The 18,432-nt window shown below is 45.9% G+C and overlaps 2 protein-coding genes across 4 annotated transcripts in view; one reads left to right on the top strand and one right to left on the bottom strand.

Annotated features, from left to right (window-relative positions):
* Positions 1-18,432, top strand: part of SERINC3 (serine incorporator 3) — a 967,471-nt gene that overhangs the window by 778,429 nt on the left and 170,610 nt on the right. The window lies entirely within an intron of this gene.
* The window catches only part of TTPAL (alpha tocopherol transfer protein like), a 173,477-nt gene continuing 163,828 nt past the window's right edge, over positions 8,784-18,432 (bottom strand). The window contains exon 5 of the mRNA XM_069651331.1: positions 8,784-17,162. Coding sequence (XP_069507432.1) covers positions 16,887-17,162 — 276 coding nt within the window. The 3' untranslated portion in view covers positions 8,784-16,886. The remainder of the gene's footprint in view (positions 17,163-18,432) is intronic.

Below are 18,432 nucleotides of genomic sequence, written 5' to 3'. Positions count from 1 at the left end.
ACCTCCCGAGAAGCTAGGCCTTGATTGCTCGTCCATTGTTACCGTAATAGAGAATCTTGGCAGGGGTCTCTGTGCCTCCCCTCTACCATATAGAGAGCGGAAGTGCAGACCCCCCCACCCCTCCCCTGGTCTTTGCAGCAAGCTCTTCCCAAGAAGTATCCAGTACAGCTCTGATGAACTGGAGTTTTTGAGAAGTGTCCTATGGGACTTCTTGTAATTGAGGGAGAAGCCCAGTCTGAATAGTGTGGCAGGTGACGTTGAGATGATCCAGGACTTGTTCAGGAGAACACACCCTCATCAGCCAATCATCCAAGCAGAGTAGACGTGAATCCACCCTCTCCCGATACTCGCTGCCACTATCGCCATCAACGTGGTGAAAACCCTCAGGCGGAGGTCAGCCCAAATGGCAAACTCGAAATTGATAATGAGAACCTCAGATATTTTCTGTGCTTGAGATGGATTGGCACATGAAAATAAGCATTCTGAAGGTCCAATGACACCAACCAATCCTGGAGTTGGGGGGCCTGAAGGATCTGAGAAAGTGTGACCATCTTGAACTTGTCCTTCCTGAGGAACTTGTTCAAGTGTCTCAAGTCCAAGATGGGTCTCGGTCCCCCATCCTTCTTGGGTATTAGAAAATAAGGGGACTCCCATCCCTTGTTCCTCTCCGCTACAGGCACTGGTTCTAGCGCGCCTTTCTCTAGCAGGGTTAAAATCTCCTGCACAAGGAACAGAAATGGAATCCTCAAAGAGTGGTTCCCCGGTGGATTGTTCTGAGGTCTGCTTATAAAAGGAAGGCAGTAACCCTGGGCTACAGTTTCTAAATCCCAAGTCATGTCTTGCCATTCTTCTAGATGTTGAGACAGTCTGCTCCGCCCCCCCCCCCCCACTGGTGAACTGTGACTCTAGACTTCAGAGAGGTATTGAGGTGGCTGATGCAGCAGCAGATAAAGAAGCCACTGCTTGAGCTGGCTTTGCACCCCTTCCTCCTACACCACAAGGAAATCTTTGGAATTTTATTTGGCCCCTTTGACTGGCCATTCCACTCGCCCTTCCAACTGAGTAGTAGCAAAAAGATCTACCCCTCCTAGGTTGTCCACTAGGTCAAAAAGGCTGGTGTTGCCTAATAGTGGCGCCCAAAAACTTGGCTGCCGCTTTGAAGGTCTGTAACTTCAAGATTCTCATCGGCCTTGTTGCGAGACCCGTCAAAAGGCATGTTGAGAAGTCAGGATTGCACATGCGGTACAAAACCCAACGTCTGCAATCATGCAAACCTGCACATAATGGTGCTGGTAGCGATGGCTCTGCTGATGCTATCAGAAGAATCCAAACCTGACTCACACATGGCTTCGTTGCTGTCTCTAACTATGGCCAAGAAGCAGTCTTTCATCCCCCTCGGGAATGTGCTCTGACGCCATGGAAATGCAGTCCCATAGAGTGAACTTAAACTTTGCGAGGGCACATGTGGAGTTGGCAGATTGGAGTGCCATACTCCATGTGGAAAATACTTCCTTGCCCATCCATCTACTCGTTTGTCATCCCCATCAGCAAGGATGGTAGGGTACGCTGCTTGTTTAAATGTTGCAGTAGCTGCCTGCACCACCCGACGCTCTGGAGTTGGGTGTTTCAACAGGTAGTCGGGGTCACTATCGATGGCGAAGCTGGCAATGATGGCGCAGCTGATGTCGAGTGTTTGGGCTGGCATCAAAGGCGCTGCCGGTGTCGATGGCATAGGCGGCCTCGACTTATGTTTGTGACTCGACAGATCCTTTGATCAAACTATCGGATCGATGCCTCGAGGGCTCAAAATGCAGATCGGGCCTTCGACCCAGGCTCAAAGGATTTAGGTTGAGCCCTTTCCTTCGCAGCTTCTTTCAAAGGCGTGGTAGGAGCATGGCTTGGAGGCTTTTGTTTTTCGAATATTTTGAGCATGTCTGCTCAGAAGGCCGCCCACTCAGCCATAGTGGATTTTTTGGTTGGACAAGCCACGCTCTCAGGGGAAGCATCCGACAACTAAGTCGACAAAGGTGATCTGTGGTGCCTTCTCTTGGATTTCTCCGAGGACGAAGAGTGGTGTGAGCCACTTCTCGATCTAGACCGCTTGGCCTTCTTCCTCCGAGGAGAGTCGCCTCTCGACTGGTTTCAAGGTCTGGGGTAGGGGATTTAGGGATTCGGACTACCTTCAACTTCCCCTTACATTCCTTCAAGGCCTTTGCAGTCATAGATTGGCACTTGCAGCAGTCAGAGGTGTCGTGGTCCGTTCAGAGGCACCACAAACAAATTAGGTTGGGATCGGTCAGAGACATTTCTGAACCACAATCCTGATACTTTTTGAAACTGGACTTGTTGGGGTCTATGATGAAGACATCTCGATCTCAAAAAAGCGAAGTCGCCGCAAGAGTGAAGAAGCGTGCCGTATTTATTCGAAGTGATCGCTGTCACAGAAAAATGGAACTGAAGACAACGGGCGCTGAGCGTGCTATATATGCTTTAGATGACATCACCCTCAACAGAGGCCTTAGAGGGACATCAAGTCGACGCCATCGATGCACAGCGCCCTCTGCCGAGAATTCTTTTTCCGAAGCAGCTGAAGCTGGACAATACATGCCAAAAGATGAGGAATACGTGGCAGGACACAATCCATTCCAAAGGAATGTTCTCAAATGATGTCAGGAGGTGATAGCCTGGGTCTCCCTTCCCCACCTTGTGAGCACCGGGTAAGGTGGAGTCGTTGGAGCACAGTACAGTCTCGGGCTTCTCTAGCACGAGACGAGAGTTCCAATAACAGTTCTCAGGACCGTTGATGGCCAAGTCTGGCTTCACCCGTTGGATTCCCCTCGGCCGGGCTCGGATCTCTTTGTTTTAATGGGAGTCAATTCCCTTGGTTTCTCAATGTTCACTTTCGCTATGGGATTCACTTCCCTTTCTATCATAGTGCTTGTAGATCAAAGTCTTTTGATTGTACTGGGATTTTGCTTGACCGTCTGTATGGCCACTCTCACCTATTTCGCCTGCCCTCCTATGGCCTTCTGGTACTTGTAGTTTCCCTCATATGGGGCTCGACCAGAGTGTCTCGAATAAGCTCCCGATTTCCTTCTGCAGTTGGTCTCCCCCCGCCAAATTAACAGTTAATTCAAAGTTCAATAGGTTTGGTTCTAAACTTGCCACTTGCGATTCTCACTCAACTCAGCCCGGTGCTTATCGATTCTACCCTCGACAAACTGGCTGTGTTGCACCGCTTGGCTTTCGGCTTCTTTGGCGAGCTTCCCTCGCTCCTGCTCATTTGCATATGCTTGCCCTGTGTACCGTTGACATCTGCTGCAGGACACTGATGCTATTGTTTGTGGCTTTAGACTTTTCCTCTTCAAAGGTTCCGCAGGCCTGAGATGAAAAGGGCAAGGCCACTTATCTCCTCGCCACCCTCTCGGTTTCTGCTGCCTTTTTCCTTTGCTTGAACTGCCTCGGTTTAGCCGTCTGGTTGTGCTGTCTGGTGTACTCTCCTTGCTCGTACTGTGCTCTCTGGCTCCACCTTTTATCCCTGTGGGGAAGGGAAAGGGTCATCAGGTGTGTGTGATTCTGATCAATTGCCTGACTTTGTCTGGTACTGGGACATGCCAGGTAGCAGCTCTAGTGTTAGTCCGTTGTGTTGTCCAAAAGTGTTCACGGTGAAAAGGGGGGGGGGGCAGTGGTTTGGAATGTCCTATGTGAGAGGATGGGGGAAAAGGTGTTAAAGGAAGGGGTATACCGCGTCTCACCCATCGGTGTCCCACTCCCTAAGGACCCCCATCCAGGTGATCTTCACTCACTGGTCCACCCCCAGGAACTGGATCCAATAGCGATGGCCTGGTCCTGGTCACCTGGATGACAGATCATTGGGGACCTTTTAGGAAAACACCTTCAGGTTTCTACAGCACCCCCACCCCCTCTAACCAGGTGCCCCAAATCCGCTCCTAATACCCTGACCAGTTGCCCAGGTAACTACACATCTAGTGTTTTACCCCAGTTGGACGAGCCCCCTCTACTCAGTCACATAATCTGATGTATCCTTCCAACATGTTAGACACCATGCCACACACTGGCCAAATCAGAGCCACACACTGGCGAACCAGCAGGCCTGATGAGACTATCCACACCCTAACTCAGCCATCCCGAATGCATAGCCCATCAACCCAGCCCATACACCCTCCAAGTAAATCTTGCTCAGCTCAAACAAGAGCTGCAAGATGGAGAACAGGAGCAGAAAAACAGAGCCCAAGTAAACCAACATTATCACCCCACTCCTGCCAACTACTGACCTGCACCCTGTTTGCACCGTGCCAGAGCAACATAGCACCCCCAACCCACGCTTCCCTACTCTTAGCACAGCAAGAGCCGCTTTGGCCAAGACCCCAATGTCCACCACTCCCCCCCTCCCACTCACCCATACCCCATGTGCTGCTAAAAATCAAGGAAAGTCCCAGAGCAAGACCACGTCAGGCCTCTCCTAGCTTCTCCCATCCTCCAAGCCAGAACCCAAACCCTGCCACCTCACTATAGGGCCCAAACCTCCCCGCCGGCACCCAACCCGGTACTAGCCCTAGTCTCCCCTTCGCACGACCTTCCTGATCCAACTGCAATTCCCCACGCCTCCTCCCCACACCCTCTACTGCCCACCCCTTGACCCCTACCAACCCCATCTTCCCTAATGCCCCACCAGTCTCACACTCTCCCAACCACTCCCCCCTCCTCCACTCCTGCTCCTCCTACCATTCCCAACCCGACCCGTCCAGCCCTTGCAAAGAATGCTCACCAACTTTCTTGCGCCCTCATCAATGCCAGGTCAGTCTCCAAAAACAAAATCCACATCTTTGATCTCCTTACAGAGGAAAACAGAGACCTTCTTTTCATCACAGAGACCTCGTTTGCTGATGATTACGATCCCATTGCGCACAAAGCCTTCCCACCCGGGTCCAACCTTATTGTTCGGAACAGATCACAAAGGGGTGGAGGACTTGCAATACTACACAAATACCAGTTCTCACTGGACACCTTAGCCAACACCACAGACTATGAATCCCTTCTGGTAAAACTCAACCTCCACCTCGCACAGCTTCCTACTTATCTGACCCCCTGGCTACAACAAAAACTTTGCAGACTGCTCTGCGATGCTCTGACAACCATGCTCAATGTCCATCTAAGACTTAACATCCTAGGAGATTTCAACATCTGGCTTGACTCACCCTCAAATCCCATGACCCATCTCTCACAGACAATCTAGAAGCATTCAACCTGACACAGCATCTCCAAACCCACCAACACTAGAGGCCACACCCTCTATGCAATCTTCGCCACTGCAAACCTATCCACACTGCTCCCACACCCCCTATCATGGAGTGATCACTCAGCAATCTTCTTTTCTGCACCACTGATCACTGCGGCTCGCACCCAAGGTCACGCCTGACTTCCACCAACACCCACACCTTTCATTCCACTATGGAATAAAGTTGTTCACATCCCAGACCTAGCCCACACGCTCCTCTCTCCCAACACTATCCTCCCAGGAAGGGCCACCCCATCAAACTCTTTGACCTCTGGCTCTTGAATGCCCTTACAACCATCACCCCAACAAAACGGTCCTCTCAGAAATCAGGGCCCACACCCAGGTGGTACACCACCAACCTCAAATCACTGAAAGCCCTCAAGCACGGGCTGGAACAGACCTGGGGAACCATCCCCACGGCCCAGAACAAAACTGCTCTAGCAAGACTAACCAGAGCATACAGACGAAAAATCAGAAAAACCAAGAAAGCATTTTATGGGAACTCTTAAACTCTCGGAACCCAAGGAAGGAACTGCATACAATAATTTCCAAATTCAACTCCCTGGCCTGCTCTAAACCCCCGCCCCCAACCATCTCCCAATCCCCATTTGACACGCTTTCAGAAAACGTCCACAATGTCGCTATCGACAGACACTCCACCATCATCTCTAAATTGGAACACATGCACCCACCCACAGCCCAACCCCTGTCAAAACCCCCCTTTGATACGAACTTTCACCTCTTTCACTCAATCACACACCAGGATTTCCTCTTGCTCCTAGCACAAAGCTGCCTGTCAGACTCCCCTGAGGACCCCTGCCTGCCCACCCTCAAAAACATCCTAGCCTCAACCTGTGCAGGCAGTATCGTACGCTCAATCCTCAAACACTCCCTTGCATCAGAAACTTTCCCAGAAGCCATAAAAACCTACATCAAACCTCTCCTCAAAAAAACATACACTCTACCCACTCCTCCCCAGATCTACCTGCCCATCTCCAACACCCGCTTCATGGCCAAATTCATGGACCGCACAGCATACAAGCAGCTTGGCCTTTTCACTGAAGCCAACAACATCCTGGATCCTGCCCACTCTGGCTTCAGACCACCCTGAGGAACAGAATTCTCTCTAGTGTCCCTCTGGGATGACCTAAAAAGAACAGCTGATGCAGAAGGCTGTGCTGTACTCATCCCTTACCTATCTGCTGCCTTCAATACCATTGATCACACCATCTTCCTAGACAGGCTACATATTAGGAATCAAAGACACAGCCCTCTCATGGATCTCCTCTTTCATCTCTAATTGTTCACAAACCATGCTTCTCTGCCCGCTCAGCTCCATCTCACGACCAGTAACAAAATGGGTCCCACAAGGAGCATCTATCTCCCCTCTGTCCACACTCATCTGCTCCTGAGACGACACGCAGATCATTCTTAAAATCCTCAAAATTTCCAGACCCCAACCGTCAAGGTCTGTTATCATGCCTCCCGGATATTGGATGACGAACAACCACCTCATCCTCAATCCTGGGAAAACTGAAATCCTAGTCTACGAGAAAACATTGCTCCTCCTCCAACCTATTCCCTTGCCGCAATCCCTAGGCCCCCCACTGGCAACCTCCACCTCAGTGAAAAACCTTGGATGTACACTGGACACAGCTCCCTCTCCCACCAAGTCAACTTAGTTTCCAGAACATGTTTCTTCCACCTAAGCATCCTAAAGCGTATCTTCCCTTACCTTACCTCAATATTTCTCTGCCATCATCCTCTCACGCTTAGACTACGCAAACTGCCTTTACCTAAGCGCACCACGTTTCAGCTACGGAAACGGCAAAGAATCCAAAACGCAGCAGCCTGCCTGCTTATTAGCCTACCTCCCAGAGAACACATCAGCCCTGCACTGAATGTCCTCCATTGGCTCCCTATTGGCCGATGCACTACCTTTTAAGCCATGTGCATCAATCACTGGACCATTCACAACAATTCCTCCAAGACAAAGTCACCCTGTACCACCCCTCAAGCACCCTGAGATCTGGCACAGCATCTCTCCTAGTAGTCCCACAGTACAACTACTTGGCAGATCCTCCTTCTCCATGCAACCGCCGATCATCTGAAACTCCCTACACCTGCACATTCGCAATATTGACAATCACTGGGCATTCAGAAAAGCCCTCAAAAACCTGGCTTTTTCCTCCCTCCTCTTGAAACCCTCCCCCACTCTTCACTTGTGACAGGCGCACAGAAATGCAGACCCAAACACAACAACACTCTTACTCACCAATATCCCATGGATGCTGGTAGCGTTCGTGGAGGCACACCGTAACAAACTATTATCCTCCCTCACCCCTGCCCGCTCATCCCTCCGGGCCCTCTCCCACTGCTCAGACTTTCGTTCCAGGGAGACCACGAATAGAGAGACCAGCCAAGAGGAAAAAGAACACTGCACTTGAACTCCAATCAAGCTTATGGTATGTAAAGCTTATGGTATGTATACCTTACACCACGTCTGTAGACACAGGCACGGCCACCCATCCATCCATGCACCCTAGGATGCAGCTCTGGCTATGCTACTCTGGTCTAACAGCACACATAGCCGTTGACACTGAAACCCCCGACATACCTCTACCATCAAAATACAGCGACAACCAACAAACTAAAATTTGGTCTAGCTGGGTACACATTGAATCTTCAGGACTAGAACTCTATCCTAAACCACCAAGAGCACCCACACACGTGCCTGACCTCTGGGTTGCTTACTGGAGCGTAGCCAGCCCATTTAAGTCCTAAGACAGCAAAAATGCACACCTGCGTCTTTTATTTACACTCTTAGAAACTCCTGCACATGGACTGTGGTCACTGAGTGTGTTCCAACCACAAAGCGCATTGCGGTCATACAAACAGAGAAAGAGCGCTATATAAATGAATAATACAATTAATATTAGCTGTTACGTTACAATTAATTCAGGGTCTCTGACTTATCTTGATGTTCAAAAATCATCAGATCTAATTGCTACTTTACAATGATTAATAGTGAGCGTCAATTTCTAATTGTTCAGTTTAGTAGAAAATGTATCAAATATATCGAGGCTATCATCCCAGACAATGAACACATCCATAATATCACCAAGAGGCCTGCATGTTCTTTAAATAACACCCCCGCTACTCCCCTCCAATCAATCATTTGTTTTCCAATGCCCATAGTCTGGTTGGCATATGTCGAGTGAAGCTTGGCCCAATGACAATGTCCTGTTGAAAGGCAAAATGCATTGGCAAGAATAAAGGCATGAGGAGTAAATTCGGCTGCCCACTTTTATATTTATTTTTTTATATGGAAAAAAAGGGATTTTGAGCTGTCACCAAGAACAGCCTTATACTTATATGCAATGCTTCAACTTCCATGGTGCCTAGTATAATTAGATTCCCATACAATACATTCAGAATATAGATAAGGAAAAGTGCAATCAACAAACTGTACAAGACAACTCAGGACTCGTAAAACCACGGAAACTTTAATATTCTTTGCATGTGAAAGAAAATGTAACAGAAATGTACCATACAAAATAAAAACCTTCAAGACAAGCTGTAAAAATACATTTACATGCCAAACCAAATGCTGTGTTCTGGTAAACAATATAATGTAACCATAAATATATAATCACGTATTTACAACTTTTATTTTGCAATATGTTGGCCCATATGTGGTATAAAATATACATAGAAGAATAAACAATTTCCATGGTTATTTACATTTTACACTGTTCAAGTAAAAATTAAAACACTCAACAGAAGCGCTTTTGTTCTGGTCCTGAAACAGAAAAGCATTGCAATATACAGTCATAAAGTAGGTTTTCATATCCCCTCTTAGCCACTATGCTGACAAAGCAATTGGTTCCCTTTTATTGCCAACAAAATGCTGTGTTAATTTTTTTGACAGGAGCGGTACTGGCAAAGCAGTTACCTAAAAAATGAATAGAGTTAGTGACTTGTGGTCACACAATATCCAAAGTGAGTGTACATGGTCTTGCAGTTGCACTTTTAAATTATTTGTGTGAACTTTGTTTCCCCAACTCTCGGAACCCAAGGAAGGAATTGCATAAAATTTAAAAGAATGGCAAGTTCGCATGGTCATGTTTAAGCCACAAATGGAGAGCAGGCGTAAGCAATGAAAGGGGATCCATGGAAAGAATTTTGCTGTTTGCACCGGTAAACAACTTTCCCCTCCAACATGGACTTCAGGAAGGGCCATGTTTTGCTTTTGGCCAACGATGTAGTTCCCTCTGCAAGGACAGATAGTGTCATCATGAAACTACTAGCAGTTTCTGGATCATACAGCAAGGAAAAAGGCTAACCAACAATTACTTGCTAAGGAGAGGGTTTGAGTGGTTTCTGAATTACACTATCAGGGGATGAAATTTACTTCTGCAGGATCTTGGCAGTCTAAAATGTACTTTCTTGTTGACTTAAATGGCTGGGAGATTCTGGAGATTTTACAGGAAAATTGTCGCTAGATCCCCGTTCACCCCTCGATCTGCGCATCAAGTCACAGCTATGGTGAGAGCACTCTGGTAGCGAGCTCTGGGGCTGCTCCAACCTGGAAAGATGTCTGAAAATACATTTACATCTATTTGGCAACCCCCACCCCCGCCTGCCCCGATTAACCCTACCCAAGGAACACCCAACAGGTTGCCGAGTGATAAGCTGGGGTAAAAAGAATTAATTCCTAGGCAAAGATGAAACCACCAAGCCTATGGCACAGTATCTGGGCTAAGGAAGAGCCTTCAGCGTATATGGATAATTATGTATTTGAAATCGACATATCTGTCCTTCAAATAAATACAATCAGAAATTACTTACAATAACACATTTACAGATGGTGGAGGCATTTCCAAAAAGGGTGCCTGTACAATAGTACAAAGATGAGAACAAGTGGGGAGCCAGTTTATGGGGTGTAACATTTTTTGGCTGAGGGCAGGGGGCATATACACCAACACTGGCTGAATTAGGTTAAGAATTCACTTGTCAAGTTGGAAAAACGAAACCTCTGGGCTTACCCCAATCACATCTATTTGGAAAATCACTGGGTTATTGTGGGAGATTTAAAGGAATTCTTGCAGAGGGATCCGCAAGGTTGAGTATCCTGTAACCCCTGAGCAATCCTATTAATTGAAAACCATTGAGGGGCATAAGTAGTACTTAGAGCTGAGGATGAAAGCCAGAGGTGAAGGGGGAAGATCTTAAATTGAGATAGGGATTTTACCCCTAAAAAGGATCAATGGCCGTTTGAGGCAAGGGTACGCTGCAGAGATGGACTGCAGCTGTGATATGATCTCACAGAAAATCAATATCCTCTTCTTATTTTTCTGCCCCTTACAAGCGCTTGATGGGTTAGGCCCCTTCGGAAAGAAGACGGGATGTAAGCGTGGCTCTCATATGGGCCCTCGGTACTAATGTAAATCTGGTCACCTTCCCCACAGCAAACTATCTTTGGCGAGCAGGGATTTAATTTCCTCCTCTGTAGGAGATGGGCAAAAGCTTCCCAGATGTTTGATTGGGTAGAGCCTTGGAAAGAGCCCCACAAAAAGAGACCTATGCTGTGTGGAGTGAGCAACAGGGTCCCAAGGGCTGCCTTATTACTCTTAAGGGGCCACAAAGAGCCACTCTCCAGGAAGGGGGCAGGGGAACATTAAATGCCCACTCTCTAAGCAATAGAGACATTACTGCGCTAAGGCATAATTGTTTTTTGTGTGCTCAGAAAACTATCAAGAGATCTTCCACTCCACTAATCTAGCATGGCTAGAGCCTGCACCACTGCCTGCAATTGACCGCTAGCCTTTTAGTAATTCACATACATCTTTTACATCAGTAGGACACAGCTGGTGAGGAAACCGTTTTGAGCAGTTAGAGTTGGAATCAAACGCTGGGTGGGGTACTTTATGCACATTTCGTGTAACTTCTAAAGAAGGAAAATCTTAATTCTAATATACAATACGTTTAAATAGCTTGGATATTGGTGCCTAAATAGGTTTTCAATCATGTGCTCTTTGCCTACAAGTAGGAAAAGAAACGAACACAATATCTTTTATTCTAACATAGGCAGTGGGGGATTAATTGCCAATAAGAACACCACCCACATAACTAAGCTGGGTGAACTTACTCGACACGATTGCAAATCACTCAAATATTGGCTGATGGAAGAACTGAGCATTCAAAACATTTTCCGGGGTCTGGACAGATAGATTTCTGTAAGTTAGGGCTCAAATGGTCCAAATAGATTATGCATGTTTTGAATTCGTGATCAGTCTTGTAGACAGAGGCTACAGGTTGCTGATAGCCTTGGAACAGGCTTTAGCGGTGGAAAAGGTGTAACATTAACAGTAATTAATTGAAATACCATTGGTACTACTAGGGAAGGAGAGAATACCAATGAGAACATTGCATGACATACACACAAGAGATTTCTTACCAGTAATTGGAGAGCGAGGAGTAAAATCACAAATTTGGAGATTGGCAGGAGATTACATTCAGTGGCTGTAACTGGGTGTGATATAATTTTACAGGGGATGAGAAAACACTGGCAGCAAAGAAAAGGTCTTGGAATTATTTGGAGCAGTAGATTGGCAAACCCAATAAATATAATCACTGAATACAAAGTTTTGTAATGGATGAGAAATAAACCTAGCTGCGAAAAACACAAATTCTCAGATGTTTGGAGGCAGGAAGAGAAAACATTACGTGGCTATAACAGAGTCATGTTTTTGTGATGAGGCAAAATACTAGTTCGAAGAAAGTGTTGGAATGGTTTGGAGGCAAGAGAGAACATTCATTCATTGTAACAAGATTGTGCAATACAAACACCATCATCTAATGGCTACTAGTCCCTGGAAGGAGATCATACAAGTGTCTACCTTGCATGACATACATGCATGTGACGTTTCCCTTCAGAAGCAGGAGAAATGGCCCTCTAAAATGCAAACACAGAGAAAGGGAGGGCGTGCTGGCAAAGGGCACATTACACCAGCTGTAGCAGCTTCTGTGTGCACAACGTTGCCAGAGTTCTGTGTCCTAAATTGAAATTGAATTAATGCAGCATTCCACAGCCCCTCCTGTACAAGGGATCAGAAAAGATGTAGGGTTTACTATACTGTTTGTGTGGTAGGGGAAGAGGTGCGGATTGCATCCTTTGACAAACAAGAGAAACAGTACAGTGTAAAGGAGCACATTGAGTTACAGGAAACAACACAGTGTAGAGGAGCAGGATGAGGCTAGAGAAACAATACCCAGCGTATAGGAGCAGGATATGGGAAGTTCCTGGACTCCACCATCAGCCACATCCATTGAGTCTGGCAATAAATACGATGGTGATGACCTAGAAAACAAATTATGACTCATCTTAGTACAGGCTGAAGCAACATGATTCTGGAAACAATTTATGGAGAAGAGGACACCACCAGTTACCGAGGCAGAAGGGAAAGACAGAGCCACTCCTCCATCGGTTTATAATGTCTTTCAAACAAGAGTAACAACCGAAAGTGTAAATCTTCAGCATCTTACCATCTTAATTTTGTGCAAGAAAACTGTATCGGGGGAAGTCTGGGACCCACAGCTTTAGGATACCATATGACGTGCAACCATGCACAAAACCTGTATGAACTCATAAGACCTCAAATGCAGTCCTCCCACTAGCAACCAACCACAATACCACCTCCAGACCATACCAGCACCCCAAAGAATAATGCTGTTGGGCCATCGGTTTTTTGGATGCAGAGCCTCACCTCCACTTCCCATAGTGATACCCATTTGGGACTGATCAGTGTGATGGAGGTATTTGAGCATGGACAAAAACAAAAATAGATTGCATGAGAGAGTGTGATTGATCAATGCAAACCTGGTGATATGGTCTGCAGACCACTTGTCACATTCTTTTGTTGAAAAGCCTGGTTTCTGCTGGTACACAATTAAAGCTGACCCCCCTCCCAGAAATCCTAAGTGGCGTACCTTTTCATGCAAGGTTATACTTGAGTTGTATGACAATATCGTTTTTGCATTTGGGCTTGCACTAGATCAGTGCGAGAGCCAAAATGTTCACTTCACCATAGACCTGTGGACCAGTGGGCAGAGCACTGACTTTGTGCCTGGGAAACCCTCTCTTGGCCAGCCAGCTCAGAGAGACCTCAAAGTAATCCAAAGGAGTCGCATGTGCATGCATTTCAGCACCAAGCCACATTGTGTAACCAAAGATGTATAGGCAGAGGTAGCAGAGGAATTTACTTTTTGGAGAAGGGGAGAGGTGGTGGTGGCGGAAGCATAGTGTCTAAGCCCACAACACCTTACAGGGGGGCTTTGTTGCTGGTTGAATACCCTTATTGCTCTAAGAATTGTCAAGATCATGCACGCTCATTGCTTTGTGCATGTCCTTCACTTTGTGGCGCCACATTTCTCAGCAATTGCCAGCTTGTGAAGAAATTACTGCAGTGGCCCAGATGATCAGCTCAAACCTCTTGAGCCCACAGTGCTAGAAATGTGCTGCACAAATTGCAGATGTGCTACATGTTTCCATAGAACAATTTGAAGACCGCAAATGTCACATGGTAAAATTCTACTTGCCACATATTAGACCTGCTAAGTTAACACAAGTCTGGGGTTGCTGTTGGTACTCTAGTTCAGAGGAGAATTGCCTAGTATTTCGGTGCTGGACTGCCCAAGTGGGTGGGACCAGACTAATATGCAAATGTAGATTTCTCCTCTGTGAAAAGTACAGTGATCTAAAACGTGGTTGTAGACGCTCCTGAGTGGGCACCTTCCCAGAGGACAGGTTATTTGGTCGTGGTCATTCTCGGTAGAAGGGCTCCCAGAACTGTTAATATTTAGGAATTTGGGGTTTTACCCTAAGTTATCCAGTGTAATTCAGACATTGACCCCTTGCTCACTGTGCTTAGAGAGATACAGCTTCACCTCACTGATGAGGCTTGGCTAGGCTCTAGGCTGAAACATGTGTCTGGGGTTGCTGTTACTCTTCCATGGGAGAATTGTCTAGTATTTCAGTGGTGGACTGCCCAAGTGGGTGGGACCAGACTGATATGCAAATGGATATTTCGCCTGTGTGAAACATACAGTGAGCTAAAACGTGGTTTTTGCCCCTCCAGAGTGGGCACCTTCCAAGAGAACAAGTAATTTGGCAATGTTTATTCTCGGTAGAGGGGCTCGCAGACCTTTTTTGAGCTAAATAAACAATGCAATGTCATCATAGATTATTGCAAATGTAACAGTTTAACATTAGATGGGGCAGTCGTCTTGCCAAGACAGTTGCACCTGCTGCCTTTTGTGCGAGATGGCCTTCTAAGAAGATCATGGTGTATATATGCAGGTACTGTACATCACTTGGTGAGGGTACTTACGCAGGTTTAGCTGCTATAACAGGTGAAGGGTGTGCTCTCAAACTTGGAAGTGGATCCATAGATGGCCTAAATAAAAACACCATGAAACAACTCTAAGCAACATTTCTCAACCCAAGATCAAAGTGGTTGCTTTTCTGCCGCATGAGAATACGGAGAACCCAGCAGAACGGGATAGTCACAATTTGCAAAGATTCAGATCTGGTCGGAGGAAATTAAAAATTGCATGATGAGCAGAGTTCAGAGAGTTCAAGAACATGGTCTTTTTCATCACCAGGAAGTACATTCCTCTTGTCTTCTACACCAGCTGACCCACTTTCTGGGAACACTACTGATAATGGTAGTCTGGAGACAGTGATACTGCAGCATATAATGCTCACTCGAATCTGGAATCCTCATTATAGCTGGGTCATAAGATCATAAGCGGATCTTCAGCAGCTCATATGATGGATGCGTATGCACTTAAAGCATCTCACACTAGTTGGGATAATGATGATCCATCACATGTAAGTTGCCCATATAGTCCCTAAACTGCCCTCCTGTCAGTGTAGTTTCAGAAAGACACTTGTGCAGCTCCGGGTATTCTAACTGACCACAGGAGAAGCCATGCAGCTCCCAATGTTGAAGAATGATCCAATGAAATTAACCAGCACTTCAGCTTCTCCCTCCTACAGGAGAGACAAAACGACAAAAACATTTCTCAGAGTGCCCCCACTATGAAATGATGGCACCTCCAAATAATTCACAGGTTTGCCTTAATACACAACAGTTGCTTCCTGCCACTTCCACAAAGAGATACTGTCAGCCTATCCTTGCTCAATATAGTAGAGCAGGGGTGTTGGAGCTATGAGCAAACAAGTGAGCATCCACAGCATCCTAGACTGTACTGTCCTCCAGCTTCTTCGGCTGAAAAGCACCACACAATGCATGCAGGCCATGCGTACCTGCATGCCAAAAAAGGCGATCATGAAGGCTCACTTTCCCAGGCACAGCAAGTGTCAAAAAGAACCCTTCCTGTCCTCTGGCCCACTTTGCCCCCCTTACGGAGGACGAGAGTCACTAGTATCAGTTTGGTTAGCTATCTCCTCCTCTTTCCACTATTCGTCCTTCGGCTGCCACTCTTTCTCCTACTGCCTCATAGCCATATCTCCTCGCAATCCGCCACCTGCTCTGCAACCACTTAACCTCTGGAGGCTGCGGCTCTACAACCAGATGTTCCCCAACATCCATCCCCTCCTCCGAAGAGAAAATTCTCCTAAAGAAATGTTGCTGCTGCTTTTCTTTATCAATAGCAACTTCTGCGTAGGAGAGGGGGCACAAAGGAAAAGGTTTTCACAAGGGTTTCGAAAAAAGTTTGCCGAGCTGCTTTCTTATTTTTTTCTCTGGTGGAACGAGGTTAAAGAAAAAGGGTTACAAAAAATATTACACATCGATGGACAAACAAATATTTTCACACATATTTCTAAATTGGCTTTTTTTGGTATAAGGAAGAATAATAAAGAAAACAAATTACAAACAAACCACCACAAATGTCTCTTTGTCAGACTTTAAGGAACTTAACAAAACAAGCACAATACAAAGTAAAATTCCACAGCCAGAGAATTAGGTGTGAAAAAGACAACAGAGGCCCTCAGTGGCTACAGCTCAAGTTCTCTTGTGGGGATTAGCCCTTTTCACTCTAACACCCAAGCAAAACTCAAAGAGAACCAGCAAGTGAGCGTAGCCTTTCATATGGCCACTGAATCTCAGGTGCCAGTTCAAGCGCAATATTTGGCTACCAGCATGTCTTCAAGTGTGCTGCTAACTTGCTGTCAGGCAGAGATTTGCCGAGCCTTACCCATAAGCAGCATGGATGCCATTAGAGCACGACATTCATGCTCTTCTGTCCCTTTTACATTTCCAGTTAATTTAATACTTGAAGTACTCCAGAACAGTTTCTAGAAAGAACAGTAAAGAAACATCTGTCCATTAGAAGTTGGAATGGCAACAGCGGGGCAGTAAAAATAACAGAATAAACGTCTCTAAATGTGACCTCTTGATTACATGGCATTGGCATTTATACTGTGCCACAGGCATTTCCATTTGTGCTTTTGTCTGGTAGCCTGAGCAATAGTTCACTCAGCATGCAGGATTTCAAGGATGGCATCAGTAGTTTAGGCCCGTCCAGCCAGCTTCAACACTAACAGACTCCCTGCCAGTTAATAACAGTAATAAAGCTGGGATTTCACTCCTCGAAGAGCATCTTCACACTGTACTTCAGACACTTCATTCTCCCTTAGGAGTCCATAGAGTGAGCCATCACCCAGAGGACCTGGTTGACAGAACTCTTGTATGAAATCATGTTCTGATGACAGCAAGGTCTCATTCCAGGCCGTTATGTCGAGCTTCCCAGCAGTGCCCCCAAACTGCTCAGGAAGGATGTTCCTGGGGATGTTTCCATGAAGGGAGTTCAAGTCAGAGCCATGCAGGAAAAACTAGATAAATACACATAAAAAATATTGTTGTTGAAAATCAACACTTAACATAATACTATTTTTAATTAAAATAATTGCTGTAAATTCATTGAATCAAATGTATACCGTAAATGCAGATGTAAAAAATATATATAATGAAAGTGCCTTTCTGATCTTTAAAATACTGAACCTTGCTGTAATATCTTTCTGAGCGAGAGGAAAGTTAGACTATGAACCTTGTGGACACCACAGTCCATCACATCAGAATGTTTACACTTGTTAACACCCCTCTTCTTCACTGTTACATTAATTAGGACTTCATTAATTTATCTTGTATAATGCACCCAATACCAGGAACCAGTCATTAAGCAAGGGACCGGGATTCGATCTTGTGTTGCTCTGTGTGGTCTTGCTTCCAAGACAAAAGTGTTGCCCCTGAGCTATCCTCCCCTACTGGAGTTAGGAGACTCTTCAAGACTGCAGCCATAGCAAGTGAAGTTAGACAACAAGGTAGCTGGAGATTAGCATCAGTTCAAGGGTGGAAGGTGGCAAATGCCAGGACTGTTTCACTGCACATCACCCTACTCTACTTCCAACTTGAATGTGTGTATTCGTCATGTTCCCTTGTTACTTGCCTTCCTTAATTTGGAAATAAATGGAGAAGTAAATGTGCCTAATAGAGCGCAGAGTTGTCAGCACAGAAAACAAGCTATCCAGAGATGCCTACCTTTGCCAATTGGCGGCCCCACATTTATTTTCTTTCTAGGGTTCTCATTTAGAAAGTGTCTAAGATTTAGGGTACATTGATAAATTGGAACTAGCTCTTAAGACTGCAAACTTCACACAATTGCCTATACGCCTTCAATTTTTGTCAAGCCCGTAATTTATTTACCCCATTTTACTTTCCACCTTTAAAATATTTCTAAATTAAACATCCCACCGTTAAACACATGAAATCATGGAAAACTGCCCATGCTTGGAAAACTAAGCTGAAAAGAGAAGGATTCATGGAAAAAAATACAAACTGTTTGATTTGTTCTACACTACTAACAGGCCGATTACATCCCAATCTTTTGTCCAGAGTCTAGGGGAGTACTGTGCCGGACACAGAATCATTGTAGCAATGTTCATCCCTTATAGGATGTGTCTTTTTTGCATTAGGGATCACAAAATCCATTTAGAATTCCTTCAATGGAGCCTGCTGCAGTCTCAAAAGCATGGATTGTACAAAGAAAGGCGTTGATGGTTGTAGACGCACTGCCCACTCGCATAAAAGGTTAACTTGCTTACT

The sequence above is a fragment of the Ambystoma mexicanum genome, chromosome 3p, assembly GCF_040938575.1.
Source record: "Ambystoma mexicanum isolate Mex_15411 chromosome 3p, UKY_AmexF1_1, whole genome shotgun sequence".
Lineage (NCBI taxonomy): Eukaryota > Metazoa > Chordata > Amphibia > Caudata > Ambystomatidae > Ambystoma > Ambystoma mexicanum.
This window is presented reverse-complemented; position numbering and strand designations above follow the sequence as displayed.